The sequence below is a fragment of the Larimichthys crocea genome, chromosome XII (genome assembly GCF_000972845.2).
Source record: "Larimichthys crocea isolate SSNF chromosome XII, L_crocea_2.0, whole genome shotgun sequence".
Classification (NCBI taxonomy): Eukaryota; Metazoa; Chordata; class Actinopteri; family Sciaenidae; genus Larimichthys; species Larimichthys crocea.
The window spans coordinates 2,945,145-2,966,393 of record NC_040022.1 but is presented as its reverse complement, the minus strand read 5'-3'; the positions used below and the strand labels follow the sequence as shown (position 1 = coordinate 2,966,393).

Below are 21,249 nucleotides of genomic sequence, written 5' to 3'. Positions count from 1 at the left end.
GAAGCTTATCATTTGTCCTCTAATATATGCTTTAAAAGCTGCCCACCTAATGGTTGCAGTTGTTTGATTCATATTTATTGAGAAGTAGAGATCAATGTGTCAGAATCTTGTAGCCATTTAGAGTGTGTAGTATTTAATTGTTCAACATTGTAAAATAGTGAGATTGGGGCATGATCTGATAAAACAATATTATCATATATAAAATTAGTTATACTGGACGAGGAAATTAAAAAAAATCTGTGTTTTAAATACTCCATTACAGTCAGGCAGGTGGCTGACTCTTCAAATATGATTCATGAACATCCAGAGCAGGGATGGGCAACTTAAATGATAGAGGGGGCCACCATTTTCCGTTGACATTACCAGAGGGCCACATAGAACCACACACTTAACCAGATATGATAAAACTGCCATATTAAATGTTTGTGTGTATATATAGACATATACATACACACATGTTTATTGACCCAACATGCAGTGCAGTAACTTAACACATTTCATGCTCAAATGCATGTATAACAGTTGTAGTCTTTTTCAGTGCAAAGGGCTCTCATGAAATAAAAAATACAAATGACCATATACCTCAAAGATGCCTTGAGTGCAGACTGCTCGTTTCGGCTCTGGTAAAAAGTACCTGATGTTTGATTTGAGGTCAGCTGCTATAGCAGCGCTTGCAGCTCCAGTATATTTCTCGTATTTAGCTTAAACCTAAATTGAAATCTTTCATGGCAGATAGCGTCTCTAAGCACATAGGCTTTTCTTTCAACTCTGTGAACAGATAGTCTTCTTCTCATTTCACCTGAAACACACGATTTTCTCGGCCACGTTTTCGTTTTCCTCCGCTCTCAGGCATATCTGGACGTTAGAGAAGAAGCACACACAAGGTGGCGTCTGCATTGGAGGCGCTATCTAGTGGCCAACTGTGTAATTACATGTAGATGACACATTTTTATCATTTTCAAAAAATTATCTCAGGGCCACTTCCAGTGTGCAGCCTCCAGGCCGCCAGCTGCCCATCCCTGGTCTAGAGGATGGCAAGACTTTGGTAAGAGCAGTTTTTGAAAAGCAACATCAACGTATAAATCAGTGTTTGTTGTCTCCAGTGTCAGAGTGTAATCCCACTGCGGTAACTATGTTCAGCTGTACTCGAGTATTTGTTCTGATTACATTACTTCTGATCAAAAAGCAGCAAGTTGACAACTTTGCTAACAGCCAAACATCAACAAGGTCAGGTTAGAGGACGGTTATTACGTTTAGATATATAAATCAATGATGGGGTGTGTGTGTGTGGGGGGGGGGAGACTTGTTTTACTGCTTTGTGGGGTCCAAAAAATAAGGACCAGCTATACTTGGGTCCAACCGTTTTGTGGGGACCACAAGCTTAAAGGGCAGAAGGAAGATTTATATCAAAGGGATACTGGATAGTGTTGATACTGAAACATTAATGGGTGGTTTCCAGACCGTGCTGTGAGACACGACAGCAACAGAAAAATTCATAATCAGTGATCCAGAAACTTTTATTGGATTTAAATCAAAATGTAACAAAGCACAAAAACACGACACGAGACAGACAGAGAGAAATCATTTCTAAAATCCTTCAAACAAAAATGTTTCGTTATATCAGAGTGAAAAAACGTTACATAAACAGAGACACACTGCTGCTTTAAGGATCAATAGAGTTTTTAATTTCATATTTGCAGAGTCAGATTTTCGTCGGTGCTTCAGGTGTCTCGGCTCGTCCTGTCCGTCTTGTCTGTGTCGGTGTTGCTGCAGCTCGTCGAGCGCTCGCTGCCATTCACAGCCGCAAACTTCACCTTCCTGAGCGACTTCTGCAGAGACAAACATGAAACACGGATCGACGTGCGCCAACAAAAACACGAAGAAGAAGTCAGATTTTTGTCTTCTGTGCGTATTCGAGTTGTGGGTGAATCATAACACTGTCTCGTGTTTCACTCACCTGTTTCTCCACGAGTCCTCGGGGGTATCGGGAAATATCGTCCCGCCGACGCTCCGCCCTCTCCCAGTCATCCAACCACAGCTGGCGGCGGTACTCTGACTGGCGAGACGTGATTCGCTGGTAGATGGCTTGATTTTGACGACTGACCAGAAGAAGCTCCTCCCTCCTCTTGTTAACATTCAGGCTGAAATTTAAAATGTAAAAGTCATGACATGGAAACGCTGAGACAGACCCGAGACTGATCTCAAGACCAAGACTGATCCTAAATACTACAACACACTGGTGGAAAGGATGGAGTGTTCACAGGAAGTGGTTTTACAGCGTCACTGTTTCGTTCCTGGTTGTCAAAGTAGATTCATGGCAGCTCTTCGTTGTCACAGAATAAAAGATTTCAGAGAGGCTTCATAGCTCCCTTACATTTGCTGTGAGGGAAGATAAATACCAAAGACCGTCACCACCATCACACATGCACATCCAGATCAATAATTCAACAGCGTAACAGAGCAGGACCGCTCACATCAATTATTTAAAGGTCCAACAAGGAGCACTGGCATCGTCACAGCCGTGTTAAAGACCCGGCAACTCTGAGGTTTTAATGCTGAGTCAACAAAAGCGCATGTAACGGTCACCATGACAAGTCAACTTTGTGAAATAAGGCGTTATTATTACATGACGTGACAGAAAGAACGTAACGTGACAGAACATGACTGAACATGACATGACTTGACGTGACAGAACATGACTTGACGTGACAGAACATGACGTGACATGACGTGACAGAACATAATGTGACAGAACATGATGTAACGTAACGTGACAGAACATGACATGACGTGACAGAACATGACGTGACATGACGTGACAGAACATAATGTGACAGAACATCATATGACGTGACAGAACATGACGTAACGTGACGTGACAGAACATGACGTAACGTGACGTGACAGAACATGATGTGACAGAACATGTTGTGACGTGACAGAACATGACGTGACAGAACATGTTGTGACGTGACAGAACATGATATGATGTGACGTGACAGAACATGACGTGACAGAACATGACAGAACATGATGTGATGTGACGTGACAGAACATGACGTGACAGAACATGATGTGACAAAACATGACGTGACAGAACACGATGTGACGTGACAGAACATGACGTGACAGAACATGACGTAACAGAACATGTCATGACGTGACAGAACATGACAGAACATGATGTGACGTGATGTGACAGAACATGATGTGACAGAACATGACGTGATGTGACAGAACATGATGTGGCAGAACATGACGTGACGTGACAGAACATGACGTGGCGTGACAGAACATGACATGATGTGACAGAACATGACGTGACGTGACAGAACATGACATCATCAGGTTCTTACCTCCTCAGGTGGTAGTGGTTCTGATGCTCCACCAGGCCTTTAGAGCAAACTATGTCGGACAGTTTGGAGGCCAGGAGGCGATTATCTCTGTCGATGACTGACAGACGCTCATCCTGCAGCTGAAACATAGAAACCAGGCGGTAAAACAGACTTTAAGTTACTTCCTCCGTCTGTCTCCATGAAGACGGCGGACGTTCAGTCTGTCAGTCAAACATCTCCTGCTCGTTTGATTGACAGCACTCTTAAAGGGGGAAATGTTGAACTTCCTCATCATGAAGTCTGACTGACATTTAACTCACTGATTAGTTTAACGAAGGTGTGTGTGTGTGTGTGTGCGTGTGTGTGTGTGTGCGTGCGTGTGTGTGCATGCGTGTGTGTGCGTGCGTGCGTGTGCATGCGTGTGTGCGTGTGTGTGCGTGTGTGTGCGTGTGTGTGTGTGTGTGTGTGTGTGTGTGTGTGTGTGTGAGAAGTGACCTGTAGTTTCTTGAGTTTGAGCTGGACGTGAGCTGGTGTCCTCGAGCCCTTGTTGTCCACTACTGGCAGAGCGGAGGTCACCTGAACAGGTAAACACAGGTAAACTAACATGATAATGCTACACTGTCCTCCACCTCTACCTCTGTCCTCCACCTTTACCTCCATCCTCCACCTTTACCCCCGTCGTCCACCTTTACCTCTGTCCTCCACCTTTACCTCCATCGTCCTCCTTTACCTCTGTCCTCCACCTTCACCTCCGTCATCCACCTTTACCTCTGTCCTCCACCTCTACCTCCGTCGTCCACCTTTCACTTCTGTCCTCCACCTTTACCTCCATCCTCCTACCTTTACCTCCACCTTTACCTTTATCCTCCTACTTTTAACTCTGTCCTCCACCTTTCACCTCTGTCCTCCACCTTTACCTCTGTCCTCCACCTTTCACCTCTGTCCTCCACCTTTACCTCCGTCGTCCACCTTTACCTCTGTCCTCCACCTTTACCTCCATCGTCCACCTTTACCTCTGTCCTCTACCTTTACCTCCATCGTCCACCTTTACCTCTGTCCTCCACCTTTACCTCTGTCCTCCACCTTTACCACCTTTACCTACCTTTACCTCCATCGTCCTACTTTTACCTCTGTCCTCCACCTTTACCTCCATCCTCCTACCTTTACCTCCACCTTTACCTCTGTCCTCAACCTTTACCTCTGTCCTCCACCTTCACGTCTGTCCTCCCACTTTTACCTCCACCCTCTTACCTTCCTGCGGTGGTTGTCGTAGTTGTTCTGGTCCCATCTCTGCTGCAGGTATCGGTTGGTGACGGGCTTCAGCGGCTGGTACGACCTGTGCATGCTTCACCTCCGACGATAACTCCACATTCACTTGTTCAGCCAACGGGAGGTGTGTGTGTGTGTTTGGGGAGTTGTTGTCATGGAGATGTGCCCCTCTTTATCTCATTGCTGCCAGGTAAGGTTCCTATTAATTATTACTGAGCTGACACACACACACACACACACACACACACACGCCTGAGGTTAAGTGGTTTTTACATGCACATACAGATTATAGAGTTAAATCACGTGAAACGTTTTTTCAATTCATAATTTTACTTTTGATACATGAATGCATATATTCATAAATACTGACACCGACCACTGACATGAGCTAACAGCAGCTAACAGACTGAGCTAACATGAGCTAACAGCAGCTACTGATCTACTACTCCTGATCTCGTATGAATATACAGACATGTCAGCTGTGTGAGAGTTTGAACATGGCCGCAGCTGAACTTTGAAAATCTGAATGTGTAGGAATGAGCCTCGTCCCCGTGAAGACTTCAGGCCAGACACAGAAATAATGAGGACAGACAGACTCGCAGACAAACAGCTCTCTGCTTTTATTGAGCCGTCAGCCCGAGTTAAAGTGAAGCAGAGAAGTGAGCGCTGAGCCAGCCGCTCACTATGGAGAGGGCTGTGTTTGTTGGCAGGTGGAGCCTCCGTCATCTATTTCACAGTTGGTTGTAGCTTCGTTGAGTCCGGTCTCACATCCAAGGAAACACAGTTTATCAGGTTTGGAGGATGCAGAACAATCTGTGTAGGACAATCCTTTAAAGTGCCGACTGGCTGCAGACCTGTGCTGCTTCAGGCTTCAGCACAGCAGCTAGTCAGCTACACGGTTAGCGCTTCTCCACTTAGCAATCTTTACATCACGTATTGGAAGCTAATGTTAGCAGTGAGCTAACATGGAGGGATAAATAACATTAGCTAATGTTAGCTTTAATCCTAGCCAACTGAGATAACTAATGTTAGCAGTGAGCTAACATGGAGGGATAAATAACATTAGCTAATGTTAGCAGTTAGCTAACATGGAGAGATAAATAACATTAACTAATGTTAGCAGTGAGCTAACATGGAGGGATAAATAGCATTAGCTAATGTTAGCAGTTAGCCACATTAACTAGCTAAATCTACAACGTTAGCTTATATTATCAGTTAGCTATGTTAGCCTTTTTCCAAAACTAGCGAGGTCCAGAACATTAACTGTGTTAGCAGTTAGCTACATTAGCACTCGCTCCAAACTAATTGGATGCTCAGTGTTAGCTGTATTAGCTTTATTATATTAGCTTTAGCTCTCCTGCTACTTATCAGTGTTTCCATCATAAAGTCTGTGAATCACGCATGCTAACGGCAGATTCAGTTATTAACAGTTAGCTACTTTAGCAAGTGTTTAGCCTAAAGCTAAGTGTCCATCTCCACAGGAAGCACTCTGCGTCAGAGAAGTCAAAGTGTTGAAATAGAAACGATGAGTATCAACAAGCTGTGCCTGTTGTTTCCTGCACAGTTTAATCAAAGTAAACTGGGTGGATTGTTGGAGGATTGTTTCTGCGTAATGACTTTGCCCGTTGGCTCGTTTTAAATGAAAGGCTGCAGATGAAACAAATATCTGTCCAGCTGCCTTCACACGGCTGCAGGGAGGTAATAAAGTGAAGAGGAACGCTGTGCGCCGCTCGGCACTGACTGCTGCAGTGCTTAACACTTAGCACTGAAGTTTTGATGAAGAACTACTTTATAAATACAGATAAATAAATAAATATTAATAATTCCCACAAGAGGCTGAAGTTAGCTCAAACATGGAACCTGTTGGCTATCAGTTGTTGTGGAGAAGTTGCTGAAGTCAAAGGTCAAAGGTCAGGAGTTCAGAAAGTGTTCAGGAGCCTCTGATGTCTGATGCTGTATTATTTATTGAATTAGAGACACTCTCAAAGTTCATCAGAAGTGCCTGAGTCGGTCTCACATTCTGCCCAACTCATCCTGGTGGATCGACTTTAAACCCCAAGATAACAGCACAAATACTACACGCCCAGAATAGTCACAGAGAATGTCTTTACCCATGGAGGTGTTATTGTCAGCATGTTTTCTGGAGACACAGATGTCTGTTTACGCAGATTGGACCGTCAACAACAAGCTATCTATTATGTCTATGAAGGCAGCAACAGGTCTCTGTGACCCTGGACACCACAGTGTTGAGATAGACTGGCACCTACTGTTCCCAACCAAAGCCAAACAACTAATACTGCTGAGGACCTCAAGGCCCACACGGGACCTCAAGGCCCACGCGGGACCTCAAGGTCCACACGGGACCTCGTTAACCTCAGGAGAGGAAACTCCAGAACATCAGTTACTGGGCTGAAGCTAGAAACAAATACCCGGGTATATCCTCTGCAGTCTGATTAGCAACTTGAAAAGTGAGAATGACACTTGACAGTTTTTCACCCAGTGGTTGATAAGACGTCATTACAAAATGTCATGACCTTTGACCTGCAGTCTTCAGTTCAGTCATTCAGCACAGACGCTTTGTGGTTCAATGAAATCAGATTTGAACTGACCAGAATATGAAATCAGTTCATTTTTATTCTCCCTCTTAATTCAGATAAAAATGGACGCCTCAATATGCTGCTAACGCTGCATTCAGGACACCGTGTCCTTTCAGAGAGTGTGTGTTTGCCATAGAGGTGTGTGTGTGTGTGTGTGTGTGTCTGTGCAGGATTAATTGAGCATGTTTTGGCGCTGAGTGGGTGTGTGTTCTCTTCTCTCGCTGTGATGAAACACCACGGGGAATCTCAGCTTGTTATGCTCTGCAGTGCCTGAACACTGCGTTTAATATTTCACTTTGTGACCGTCTGAGTCTGATTACTGTCACATGTCATGACGGTCGAGTGTGACCATCTGATCTGATCGATGTTTATTCAGTTGATATCGTCATTCTGACGAGCTGTCGGCCTGAATTACCGCGCAGACGTAATCCTGATTGATTCACTCTCTAATTTTAGGAGGCAAATGATTAACGTGTCAATCACGTCTTCCCACACACACACACACACACACACACTCCCTGAGGGAAGAATCCAAAGTTTGGAAGGAACCAGATCATCTTCATGCCGTTTGTTCACGTCAACAGTCAGTCGAGTCCTTGAGGTGAATATGAGATGCAACAGGACCATGATAAACCATCAGAAAAGTCCTCCAACTACAAGGCTGCAGTGCAAAGAGTCCAGCAGCGCCCCCTGCTGGATGATCCACAGCTGCCCTCAGGAGCTCTGATAGACGAGGCCAAACACCTGGGCAACCTGACCTTCAACATCTAGAACAACATGAAGGACATGGTCTCCTACACTCCTGTGGTTCTGGATCCAAACACTGCTGATCCAAAGCTGATCCTGTCTGAAGATCTGACCAGTGTGAGAGAAGGAGGAGAGAGACAGCAGCTTCCTGACAATCCAGAGAGGTTTGGTGGTTCCTGCTCTGTTCTGGGCTCTGAGGGCTTTAACTCAGGGACTCACAGCTGGGATGTTGGAGACAGTGAAGACTGCTCATGGGTGTGTTAGCACAGTCTGTCCAGAGGAAGGAAGACATAGACTCTGGATCATGGAGAATATGGTTCTGGTTTGGTAAATACTTCACACTCTCCCCATCAGGTCCAAACACTGATCTCAACATCCAGAATTGGTTCCAGAAGATCAGAGTGAATCTGGACATGAACAGAGGAAAACTGTCGTTTCTGATCCTGATACTAACACACACATACACACCTTCACACACACCTTCACACACACCGACAAGGTGTTTCCATACTGAAGATTTCACCTGTGAAGGTGTCTGTGACTGTAGAACAACAGAGACGATGATGATGGTTGTCATGGTGATGGTGATGATGATAGTCAAACGTTCAGAGAACAAACTAACAATGTTCAAACGTTGAACTTTTGGAATCATTCCGACACGTTGGATCTTCTGAACGCTCCAAAGGAACCCAACAGTCCCAAAAATGTCCCGTTTGTCCAGCAGTGATCCGGAAAACAAGCGCCCCCTGCTCCGAAGGCCCGTCCCAAAGTACACGCTCTGTTTGATGTGCAAACATCAGCTGACCTCGGTCAGGTGACCTGTGTCGTCACGGTAACGATAATAAACACGGTGGTCCTTTTCAGGTTTGAAGGTCACAATAAGTCTGATAGTTGGGTCGTTCAGTCAGTTATGCAACGTTACATCAGGTGAATATGTGACATCAGTTCCACCAGGCTGCTGTTCACATCAACGGCCATTTGTTTTCTGGAGAACGGGCTGTCGGCCCAATGGGACATTCTTCAGAACAATGGCACGGCACCAGAACTTGACCTCATGGATTTGTTGGTGTAAAGTGTTAAAGAGTTTGATGTGAAGGTATCTGCTCAGAGTTCGTGTCCTTTGTCATCTGTCTGTAAAAGAATGCAGCAAAACTTTGTTTTATCAAACAGGAAGCACTCTGCAGAAAGCGTTTCATTAGATGTAAAATTAATTAACTCGAAAATACCATGGAGAATACCTGAAAATACTGAACACATGACTTTGTGTCAGTGTTGGACACTGGAGGACAGAGGACAGATGGACGAAACTTCTGTTTTTGTTTTGCATTAAATATGATATGAAATATCCATAAAATATGTTATTTAAACAGTTTATTCAATGATAGAAAATGGCAATGAAGGATAAAGCTTAGAAACAAGTTGGAATCATCATCCTCTGGGGACCGTGACAATCCATCCATGTATGCATTAGCCTGGACTTAAAGAGTTAGGACCAAAGAAGATGTTCAAACCACAGAGTTCATATGATGTGAGTGCAGTGAATCTCCCCCATTACTCCCCCACGACACCTCCATTATTCCTTCATCACTCCTCCGGCACTCGCTCGGTCCGGTCCGTACTTAATGAACAAAGGGAGAGAAGATCCAAATAAAAATGTGACTGCAGCTCGCTCTCCGTCTGCAGAGGATATTGATTAAAACTGTAATTACATGGAAAGTGTACACACACTGTAGGTACGTGTGTGTAGGTACGTCTATCTTTATGAGGACAAAGTGAAGTTTTATATGTTAGGAGGACACTTTTGCAAAGTGAGGACGTTTCGTCCAATTGTTGCTTCCCCAAGTGAAGGAGTTCAAGTATGCCGTGGTCTTGTTCGCTAGTCATGGACAAATGGAGCGTGAGATGGACGGACAGGTTGGTGTGTCGTCTGCAGTACTGTGGATGTTGTACTGACGATGTGTCATAATATTCATACTTAAATGACATCTTCACAACTGAGAATCTAATTTGACATAGTGGCCAAACTGTGTAATGACAGCAATGGCGTCCCCCGCCTTTTAGCAGCTGGGCTTGTAGAATGTTGTGCAGCACGATGTGGAAGGTCATCTTCAGCTGAGGGAGATTAGTTTGCTAGTTGGCTAGAATTTCATCAACATTGGCTGATTTAAAATATCGACAGTTTATTATATCTATTTTATCCATGAACCATCTTTAAATGAGGTTTTATTTAAACTGCTAGCTGAGTAACAATTGACGGCATTAGCAACACGGCAATTAACTGGTTAATGACTGATTTAGTTAACGAGCCTTTGGCTAACATTAGCTAACTGGACTCTGTCGTCCAGCAGGTTCTCGTGGATCGTGGCTGCTGCTGTGGTCCTGCATGACGCCCACTACACATATTACTACTGTCATTATTGCTGCCATATCTGCTACTGTAATCATTTTATCAGTCATTGTAATTCATTGTCATTTTATCATTCATTGTAATTCATTGTCATTTTATCATTCATTGTAATTCATTGTCATTTTATCAGTCATTGTAATTCATTGTCATTTTATCAGTCATTGTAATTCATTGTCATTTTATCAGTCATTGTAATTCATTGTCATTTTATCAGTCATTGTAATTCATTGTCATTTTATCAGTCATTGTAATTCATTGTCATTTTATCAGTCATTGTAATTCATTGTCATTTTATCAGTCATTGTAATTCATTGTCATTTTATCAGTCATTGTAATTCATTGTCATTTTATCAGTCATTGTAATTCATTGTCATTTTATCAGTCATTGTAATTCATTGTCATTTTATCAGTCATTGTAATTCATTGTCATTTTATCAGTCATTGTAATTCATTGTCATTTTATCAGTCATTGTAATTCATTGTCATTTTATCAGTCATTGTAATTCATTGTCATTTTATCAGTCATTGTAATTCATTGTCATTTTATCAGTCATTGTAATTCATTGTCATTTTATCAGTCATTGTAATTCATTGTCATTTTATCAGTCATTGTAATTCATTGTCATTTTATCAGTCATTGTAATTCATTGTCATTTTATCAGTCATTGTAATTCATTGTCATTTTATCAGTCATTGTAATTCATTGTCATTTTATCAGTCATTGTAATTCATTGTCATTTTATCAGTCATTGTAATTCATTGTCATTTTATCAGTCATTGTAATTCATTGTCATTTTATCAGTCATTGTAATTCATTGTCATTTTATCAGTCATTGTAATTCATTGTCATTTTATCAGTCATTGTAATTCATTGTCATTTTATCAGTCATTGTAATTCATTGTCATTTTATCAGTCATTGTAATTCATTGTCATTTTATCAGTCATTGTAATTCATTGTCATTTTATCAGTCATTGTAATTCATTGTCATTTTATCAGTCATTGTAATTCATTGTCATTTTATCAGTCATTGTAATTCATTGTCATTTTATCAGTCATTGTAATTCATTGTCATTTTATCAGTCATTGTAATTCATTGTCATTTTATCATTCATTGTAATTGTACAATATGTTTGTGTTGATTTGTTCTGTACACTGACATCCATTGCACGTCTGTCCGTCCTGGGAGAGGGATCCCTCCTCTGTGGCTCTTCCTGAGGTTTCTTCCACCTTTTTTCCCTGTTAAAGGTTTTTGTGGGCAAGTTTTTCCTCACTGGAACCGAGGGTCTAAGGACAGAGGGTGTCACTCCCTGTACAGATTGTAAAGCCTCAGAGGAAAATGGACTTTGTGACTTTGGGCTGTACAAATAAAATCTGATCTGATTTGACTTGACTTCGTTTTAACATCTTTAAAATGTTCTTTTCTTTTCAACATAGCCGAGTCCAGATCCAGTCAGTGACTCCGATCCAGGTCCAGTGACTCCACCGATCCAGTGTTCCGGGGTTTCGGTTGCATTGTACCTAACAGCCATTTAGCCCCACGGTGCCGTTTGTCTGTCCGTCGCTGTCTGTGTGTCTGTTAACGGGGATAACGTCGGTCTGGAAACTCCTGGATTATCGCATCCGCTCATGGAATACCCGGGATTAGCTTTCCTTCCATCCAGGCTCGAGGGCTGACTCCAAGATGTCGGTGTTTCCCGCTGTTTTCCAGCGTTCTTCCCCGGGATGTGAGCGTGTGATGGCTGCGGTCCAGTGAACCGGGAGCACGTTGACTGGTCTGCGCCCGCTTCGATCCACCAGTTTGGGGGGAGCGTGTAACTGTTTCACCGGGGTTATCGGGACCTATGGAGTGCACATGAACACTGGTCGGATTGGGATTTCAGACCGGGTAAGTGGGCTCGTCCGAGCCGAACCTGCTCGGATCGGTTCGGATCCACTTTTTTTTTTTTTTTTTTGGAAACGCGGGATAGCCTGCTAGCTATCCCGGGGGTTAGCTCAGCAGGCTAGCTGCTGTCTTTGTCTGGAGAGACCGGGGAAGCTAAGGGGCATGCGTCCATCATCGGACACGTTCCCGTCTGACCCGCCTGTGTTAAACCCACCTGAAAACGTTGAAGCACCACCTCCACCTTCATTTTAAAACACACACACACACACACACACACAGGTGTGTGTAGCGGCTGCTCTTCACATCAACATTGTAACGTCCGTTTGGTGTCTGCTAACCCAGCCCTCCATGTTTAGCATGTTTCAAGCTAATGTGGCGTTTTTAATAAACTACCGATCGTTGGATGAACTCAGCCCGGACCCCTCATGTTTGATGTCACTGCAGTCGTGCTGGATATTAAAATAAATTCTGGATTTTTGGGTGAAACGGCGTCAGAGGTTGGAAGAGGGGAAAGCAAACGGTTGTCCGATATTGGATGTATGAGTTTGACAGGGAGAGCGCCGCATCGTCCATCACGGCAGGTCAGCACTTACATAAACACCGAGACCTGTGTTCAGGCTTTACACCCGGTCTGACGTCTCTGGGCTGCGCTGTAGTCGCCAACAGGAGCCCATGAGACGGCTCGTTGGTCACAAAGTTACCCGGAGAGCAGCGACGTCTCCCCCCGTTAGTGCTAAACAAGCGACGCGTCCGATAATGGGTCTCGTTAGTCTTGTAGCGGGCCACGGCGGTGTGGGGCCCTCTCGGGACTCGAGCTGCCGCACAAGTTGTGACAAAAACCCCGCCACGGTGCTCGATGTCGGGCTCCTGTGTGAGCGTCGGTGTGTGTGTTCGAGGCGGGCATCGTGCGACTGAAGCGGCGGGGAGACGGTTTGTGTGAAGCCGCGTTAGCTTCGTGCTAAAGGGCAGAGTGAGCTCCAGGGCCGCCGCGAAGCTAATGCTAGCGAGGCTAGGCTAGGCTAGCTGTGTTTGCGACAGTCTGCTTTACGTGTTTTAATTAGCAGCTGCCGCTAATTAGCATCCAGGCTCTGGCTAACGTGGCTAACATTAGCACGAGCCGCTGACTGAAGGCCTGTCACCTGGTTAAACTCAGTCTAAAGGTGTGTGTGTCAGTCATCAGGTTAAACTCAGTCTAAAGATGTGTGTGTCAGTCATCAGGTTAAACTCAGTCTAAAGGTGTGTGTGTCAGTCACCAGGTTAAAACTCGCGAAAGGGTGTGTGTGTCCAGTCCCAGGTTAAACTAGGCCTAAGGTGTTGTGTGTCCAGTCATCCAGGTTAAACTCAGTCGAAAGGTGTGTGTGTGTCACAATGGTTAAACTCGTCTAAAGTGTGTGTGTGTGTGATCACTGGGTAAACTCAGTCTAAAGGTGTGTGTGTCAGTCATCAGGTTAAACTCAGTCTAAAGGTGTGTGTGTGTGTCAGTCATCAGGTTAAACTCAGTCTAAAGGTGTGTGTGTGTCACCTGTTAAACTCAGTCTAAAGGTGTGTGTGTGTGTGTCACCTGGTTAAACTCAGTCTAAAGGTGTGTGTGTCAGTCATCAGGTTAAACTCAGTCTAAAGGTGTGTGTGTCAGTCATCAGGTTAAACAGTCTAAAGGTGTGTGTGGTCAGTCACCAGGTAAACTCAGTCTAAGTGTGTGTGTGTCACCTGGTTAAACTCAGTCAAAGGTGTGTGTGTCAGTCACCAGTTTAAACTCAGTCAGAAGGTGTGTGTTGTCAGTCATCAGGTTAAACTAGTCTAAGGTGTGTGTGTGTCAGTCACAGGTTAAACTAGTCTAAGGTGTGTGTGTGTGTGGTGTGTGGTGTGTGTGTACCAGGTAAACTCAGTCTAAAGGTGTGTGTGTGTGTGTGACAGTCACCAGGTTAAACTCAGTCTAAAGGTGTGTGTGTGTGTGTCAGTCACCAGGTTAAACTCAGTCTAAAGGTGTGTGTGTAGTGTCACCAGGTTAAACTCAGTCAAAGGTGTGTGTGTGTGTTGTGTGTGTCACCAGGTTAAACCAGTCTAAGTGTGTGTGTCAGTCATCAGGTTAAACTCAGTCTAAAGTGGGGTGTGTGTCAGTCACCAGGTTAAACTCGTCAAAGGTGTATGTTTGTTCAGTCATCTGGTTAAAACCAGTCTAAAGGGTGTGTGTGTGGTGTCACCAGGTTAAACGCAGTCTAAAGGTGTGTGTGTCAGTCACCAGGTTAAACTCAGTCTAAAGGTGTGTGTGTGTGTGTGTGTCACCAGGTTAAACTCAGTCTAAGGTGTGTGTCAGTCCCAGGTTAAAAAACTCAGTCTAAAGGTGTGTGTGTCAGTCACCAGGTAAACTCATCTAAAGGTGTGTGGTGTCATCACCAGGTTAAACTCAGCTCTAAAGGTGTGTGTGTCAGTACAGGTAAACTCAGTCTAAAGGTGTGTGTGTCAGTCACAGGTAAACTCAGTCTAAAGGTGTGTGTGTCGTCATCAGGTTAAACTCAGTCTAAAGGTGTGTGTGTGTCAGTCACAGGTTTAAACTCAGTCTAAAGGTGGTGTGTGTCAGTCATCGTTAACTCAGTCTAAAGGTGTGTGTGTCAGTCATCAGGTTAAACTCAGTCTAAAGGTGTGTGTGTGTCAGTCATCAGGTTAAACTCAGTCTAAAGGTGTGTGTGTGTGTCAGTCATCCTGGTTAAACTCAGTCTAAAGGTGTGTGTGTGTCACCTGGTTAAACTCAGTCTAAAGGTGTGTGTGTGTGTGTCACCTGGTTAAACTCAGTCTAAAGGTGTGTGTGTCAGTCATCAGGTTAAACTCAGTCTAAAGGTGTGTGTGTCAGTCATCTGGTTAAACTCAGTCTAAAGGTGTGTGTCAGTCATCGGTTAAACTCATCAAAGGTGTGTGTCAGTCATCTGGTAAACTCAGTCTAAAGGTGTGTGTGTGTCATCTCGTTAACTCAGTCTAAGGTTGTGTGTGTGTGTCACCTGGTTAAACTCGTCTAAAGGTGTTGTGTGTGTGTCACATGGTTCTCAGTCTAAAGGTGTGGTGTCAGTCATCAGGTTAAACTCAGTCTAAAGGTGTGTGTGTCAGTCACCAGGTTAAACTCAGTCTAAAGGTGTGTGTGTGTCACCTGGTTAAACTCAGTCTAAAGGTGTGTGTGTCAGTCACCAGGTTAAACTCAGTCTAAAGGTGTGTGTGTCAGTCATCAGGTTAAACTCAGTCTAAAGGTGTGTGTGTGTGTCAGTCACCAGGTTAAACTCAGTCTAAAGGTGTGTGTGTGTGTGTGTGTGTCACCAGGTTAAACTCAGTCTAAAGGTGTGTGTGTGTGTGTGTGACAGTCACCAGGTTAAACTCAGTCTAAAGGTGTGTGTGTGTGGTACAGTCACCAGGTTAAACTCAGTCTAAAGGTGTGTGTGTGTGTGTGGTGGGTTGTCAGTCACCAGGTTTTAACTCAGTCTAAAGGTGTGTGTGTCAGTCACAGGTTAAACTCAGTCAAGGTGGTGTGTGTCATCTCAGGTTAAACTCAGTCTAAAGGGGTGTGTGTGTCAGTCACCAGGTTAAACTCAGTCTAAAGGTGTATGTGTGTCAGTCATCTGGTTAAACTCAGTCTAAAGGTGTGTGTGTGTGTGTGTGTGTGTCACCAGGTTAAACTCAGTCTAAAGGTGTGTGTGTCAGTCACCAGGTTAAACTCAGTCTAAAGGTGTGTGTGTCAGTCACAGGTTAAACCAGTCTAAGGTGTGGTGTCAGTCACCAGGTTAAACTCAGTCTAAAGGTGTGTGTGGTCAGTCATCAGGTTAAACTCAGTCAAGGTGTGTGTGTCAGTCACCAGGTTAAACTCAGTCTAAAGGTTGTGTGTGTAGTCATCAGGTTAAACCAGTCTAAAGGTTGGTGTGTCCAGTCATCAGTTAACTCAGTCGAAAGGTTGTGTGTCAGTCCATCAGGTTAAACTCAGTCTAAAGGTGTGTGTGTCAGTCACCAGGTTAAACTCAGTCTAAAGGTGTGTGTCACCAGGTTAAACTCAGTCTAAAGGTGTGTGTCAGTCACCAGGTTAACTCAGTCTAAAGGTTGTGTGTTGTGTCACCAGGTAAACTCAGTCTAAAGTGTGTGTGTGGAGTCCGGTTAAACAGTCAAAGTGTGTGTCATCATCAGGTTAAACTCAGTCTAAGGTGTGTGTGTCAATCATGTTAAACTCAGTTTAAAGGTGTGTGTGTTCACATCAGGATTAAACTCAGTTAAAGGTGTGTGTGTGTTGTCACCAGTTAAACCAGTCTAAGGTGTGTGTAGATCACAGGTTCTAAAGGTGTGTGTGTCAGTCACCAGGTTAAACTCAGTCTAAAGGTGTGTGTGTGTGTCAGTCACCAGGTTAAACTCAGTCTAAAGGTGTGTGTGTGTGTGTCAGTCACCAGGTTAAACTCAGTCTAAAGGTGTGTGTGTGTGTCAGTCACCAGGTTAAACTCAGTCTAAAGGTGTGTGTGTGTGTGTCAGTCACCAGGTTAAACTCAGTCTACAGGTGTGTGTGTCAGTCACCAGGTTAAACTCAGTCTAAAGGTGTGTGTGTCAGTCCTTTAAGCTAAGCTGTGTTTAAATCCCATAAAGAGGAGACTCCATTGAAATGAAGCAACATGACTCAATCTGCTCCACGCTTGTTAAACTCAGTGTGGACGTTCGAGGCCGCAGCGTCTGTTCACGACAGGAAGTGAACGACCGTGATGCTGCGTTTCCTCCACCGGCGCTGACAAATGTAAACAAAAGAGGTCGTGGAGAAAAATGGTGGTCGAGGTTCGTTCATGTGACTCTTCCAGCCAATCACAGAGAAGCAAAAATTTGACTGTCAACCAGCAAATTGCACCGGGCGACAACGCGGCTGTTATAGTCAATGTTTCAAAGCCCACCGGACGACACGCGCTGTTATAGTCAATGTTTCAAAGCCCACCAGGCGACACGCGGCTGTTATAGTCAATGTTTCAAAGCCCACCGGGCGACACGCGGCTGTTATAGTCAATGTTTCAAAGCCCATCGGGCGACACACGGCTGTTATAGTCAATGTTTCAAAGCCCACCGGGCGACACGCGCTGTTATAGTCAATGTTTCAAAGCCCACCGGGCGACACGCGCTGTTATAGTCAATGTTTCAAAGCCCACCGGGCGACACGCGGCTGTTATAGTCAATGTTTCAAAGCCCACCGGGCGACACGCGGCTGTTATAGTCAATGTTTTAAAGCCCACCGGGCGACACGCGCTGTTATAGTCAATGTTTTAAAGCCCACCGGGCGACACGCGCTGTTATAGTCAATGTTTTAAAGCCCACCGGGCGACACGCGCTGTTATAGTCAATGTTTCAAATTCCACCAGGCAACACGCGCTGTTATAGTCAATGTTTCAAAGCCCACCGGGCGACACGCGCTGTTATAGTCAATGTTTCAAATTCCACCGGGCGACACGCGCTGTTATAGTCAATGTTTTAAAGCCCAGCGGGCGACACGCGCTGTTATAGTCAATGTTTTAAAGCACACTGGCTCCGCCGCAGTCCTCTGATGACTGCCCTTGTGATTGGCTGTCTGATCCGCCTGAAGGTGTCTTCAGTGTCCTCGTCCAACACCGTGGAACCCAGAGACACGTTACTTTGTGACATCATCACAACATCATGCAGATTTTATATTAAACATTCAAATAATATTAACAAACGATACGATGTGACACAATCAAGTGTTCAGAGTCGTGATGAGACGTCTGTTTTCAGTTGAGGAACAAACTGTGTGTGTGTGTGTGCACGCAGGTTGTTGTGTTACATGTTGTGTCAGGAGGTAGAGCGGGTCGTCCTATAATCAGATGATTGGAGGTTCAACCCCTGGTTATCCCCTCCAGTCTGCATGTCGAAGTGTCCTTGGGCAAGATACTAACTAAGAACCCCAGATTGCTCCCTGATTTGGATGAAAGTCAGCATCCGCCCCATGTACCACAGTTCGAATCCGACCTGTGGCTCTTTTCTGCATGTCATTCCCCATGAGGCCTCTGTTAACTGACGGTTCAAACCACATGGAGATGGAGCGGTTGATGGTGGGTGTGTGTTCTGTTCTGCTGTATGAAGTGTGGTCTGCGTCCTCCACCTACACACTCTTTGATAACTCGGCCTGTGAGACAGGTGGAGATAAAGGCCGGGTGGAGCAGAGCTCAGGGTGTGAACCCCGCCTGACCGCTGACTGAACCCCTCAGAGAGGTGGAGGGTGGAGGGTGGAGGGTGGCTGTTGGCTTGTCAAGGCTGAAGCATTTAGCTGTGATCAAGTGATGATGTGTCATACAAGAAGAAACCAAAGACTGAATGTGTTTGAACTGTTTGAACACACAAGTTTGACAGGAAGTCAGGTGACATACCATGAATAGTGACAGTCTGAACACACACACACACACACACAGCATACAAACCAAACTTTTTCAGTCTGTGGGGACGTCTCAGAGACTACGTCCAGGTTTTAGACAGTCTGCGGGGACGTCTCAGAGACTACGTCCAGGTTCAGGGTTACACTGGGCATTGAGCTGCAACATGACGGCATGTGAAACAAACTGCTCCGAGCTCTGAGCTGACGTGTCGACATCACATGGAGCTCTCAGGTGAAGGTCGGACATCAGCCGCCGCTCGAGAGACGTCACAGTTCAGGTGATGAACGAAGATGTTTAGCGTCCTCCACAGCAGCATGGACTCCTCTGAGCCGTCGTCCTTCATTGGAAAAAGTAACTTTGTTGACATGTAAACAGAAACTTTAAAGTTTGTGTCAGAGGAAAGATGAGAACATTGAACAGGAGGTTTTACTTTGACTTGAATTCAGACCAAATGAAATGATTATCTAACATGAATATTACATCATCCAGCGTGACGCTCAACAATATTCCTTTATTTTAATTTGAAGGTTTAATTAATTTTTCAGCAGGTTGTCTGTTTTTATGTAAATGAGGGGAGATCTAACATGGAGCGTTTTGTCGTCCATCAAACATCTTTGTAGTTTTACCATAGATCATATTAATAACATCCTCCATCACATCATGATGTAGTCTGACTCTCTGAACACCACCCTCCACTTCTCCTAACTCCTTATGACCTCTCCTTCACACCTTTACTCAGAGCACTTAACATCCAGGTCAAGGAAGAGTGTCTTAGGACGAGTGTCTTAGGACGAGTGTCTTAGGACGAGTGTCTTAGGAAGAGTGTCTTAGGACGAGTGTTTAGGACATAGGAGGCTTGTCACACGATCAATAATATTACTGACAAATGGACTCGTCCTCTCCTGAACCCGTCGTGTCTTCATCAGAGGAGGTCCAGCTCAAGGCTGTGAGTGTGTGTGGAGTGTGTGAGCGGCGCTCTGATCCTGATCCTGTCCTGCAGAGAGTTCACGGCAGCAAACAAAGTGAAGTGCACGGCATGCCGACAACATAATAACAAATACGTTTCTTATAGTAAGTGTTTCTGAAGAGAACGATTCTCAAACGAATTATCGTAACATCGTAACTTCATTCAAATCCACCTCCCCCTCTTTGAGCTGTTTCAGAGCTGCTGTCTGAACTGTGGACCTGAACTTTAAATGTAGTTCTGACCGATCATCAGTGACTGCTCCCAGCTCAAGCTTTTGATTCAACAATTTAATTTCCTGTTGATTAACTCACCCTCAGATCTTCTGAATAATAATAATGATAATAATCAGTATCATTAAAATCTGATGGTGTGATCAGCTCCACCTTTCCTCCACACAGACCTGTGAACACACTGCATACAGTTCATATTGGACCGGTTCTGCCTGCAGCCAGTTTCCCACCAGAGTCTCAGCTGAAGCTGGCGCTGAGCCAGCCTCGTCTTCCTTGTCGTCCCGCGGCCCGTCATAAATCATCAGTGGGCGCAGATTCACCCTGCCTGGGACGTGTAGTTTACAGCCCGGCCCGGTCCGAAGACGCTCGCTGGCTCGTCCGTGTTGAGTTGTGGAGTCGTCAGGGCCAAGTTTCCATCAGGGCGGGCTGGATGATTTGTCCTGCTGTCTGTGAGCGGCCGGGCCGGGCCGGGCCGGGCCGGGCCGGGCTCAGGCTCATTTCCATATAAAGAGGTTCCTGTGCTGCGCTCCTGACGACGAGGGCGCCTTTTAATTAAGTGAAGCAGCCGAGCAGGAAGGCTGATCTGAGAACAGCTCTGGATGCTACGAGCTAATCCACTCAGTCAGTGAGAGTGTGTCGCTCAGAGAGACTGACTCCAGATCAGAACGTCCAGACGTTCACTTTATGTCCTGCAATCATTGAAAACACCTCAAACTAACGAGGCACAGCGCCACCTGCTGTTTGCCTCTGATGAGTTTAAAGTTATTTTTGACCCGTCTGTCCACTGTTTCCTGTTTAAATCTGAAGATAAAACATTTTTTAACTTTTATAAACAGTCAGTTGTTTAATTAATAAAACAGATTAATTCAGATTGATTGATTGAATAATTATGGCAGCTCACTCTGAGGTTCGATCCATCAACAGGAAATGAATCAGTGATTTTAGATTATTGATTAATCGATTCATTAGATCATTTAGTTTAAATGAACAGCTAATTAAATTCTTTGTTAGTTACAGCTATTTACATTCACACAGAACTGAACTTTATTAAAAATAATGGACATTAGAGCTGGAGATGAAGCATATTTTCTAATTGTGTGTTTTTGTCTAACTTCATGTTGTGTTATTAGCAGAGCAGCGTTCAACACGTGATTGGCCGGACAGAGCAGTTATGGTGTTGAGTAACTCTCCCGCCCCCGAGTGATCAGGTCTGAAAGTCTGAGTCAGCAGAAACAGCAACAGGACTCGGATCAGAACTTTGTCTCGGTCCAAGCTGACAGAAACACGAAACACGTCCAACAGTTCAGAACTTCAGCTGATCTTCAGATCAGAACTTCCTGTCAAGTGAAGTGTCATGACGATCTGCTCCGCAGTCGGCAGTCGTTGGTTGGGGCAGTCATTGGTTGGGGCAGTCGTTGGTTGGAGCA

At 44.8% G+C, this 21,249-nt stretch overlaps 1 protein-coding gene across 1 annotated transcript; it reads right to left on the bottom strand.

Moving 5' to 3' along the window:
• Nucleotides 1-1,674: 1,674 nt before the first annotated feature.
• Nucleotides 1,675-4,997, bottom strand: si:ch211-284k5.2 (Hypothetical protein). Its single transcript, XM_019276878.2, has 5 exons — nt 4,587-4,997; nt 3,831-3,911; nt 3,357-3,475; nt 1,958-2,141; nt 1,675-1,829 (listed from the first exon to the last, which is right to left on the bottom strand). Exons 1-5 carry the CDS (start codon nt 4,677-4,679, stop codon nt 1,722-1,724), a joined length of 585 nt encoding a protein of 194 aa, XP_019132423.1. The 5' UTR covers nt 4,680-4,997; the 3' UTR covers nt 1,675-1,721.
• Between the last annotated feature and the right edge of the window lie 16,252 nt (nt 4,998-21,249).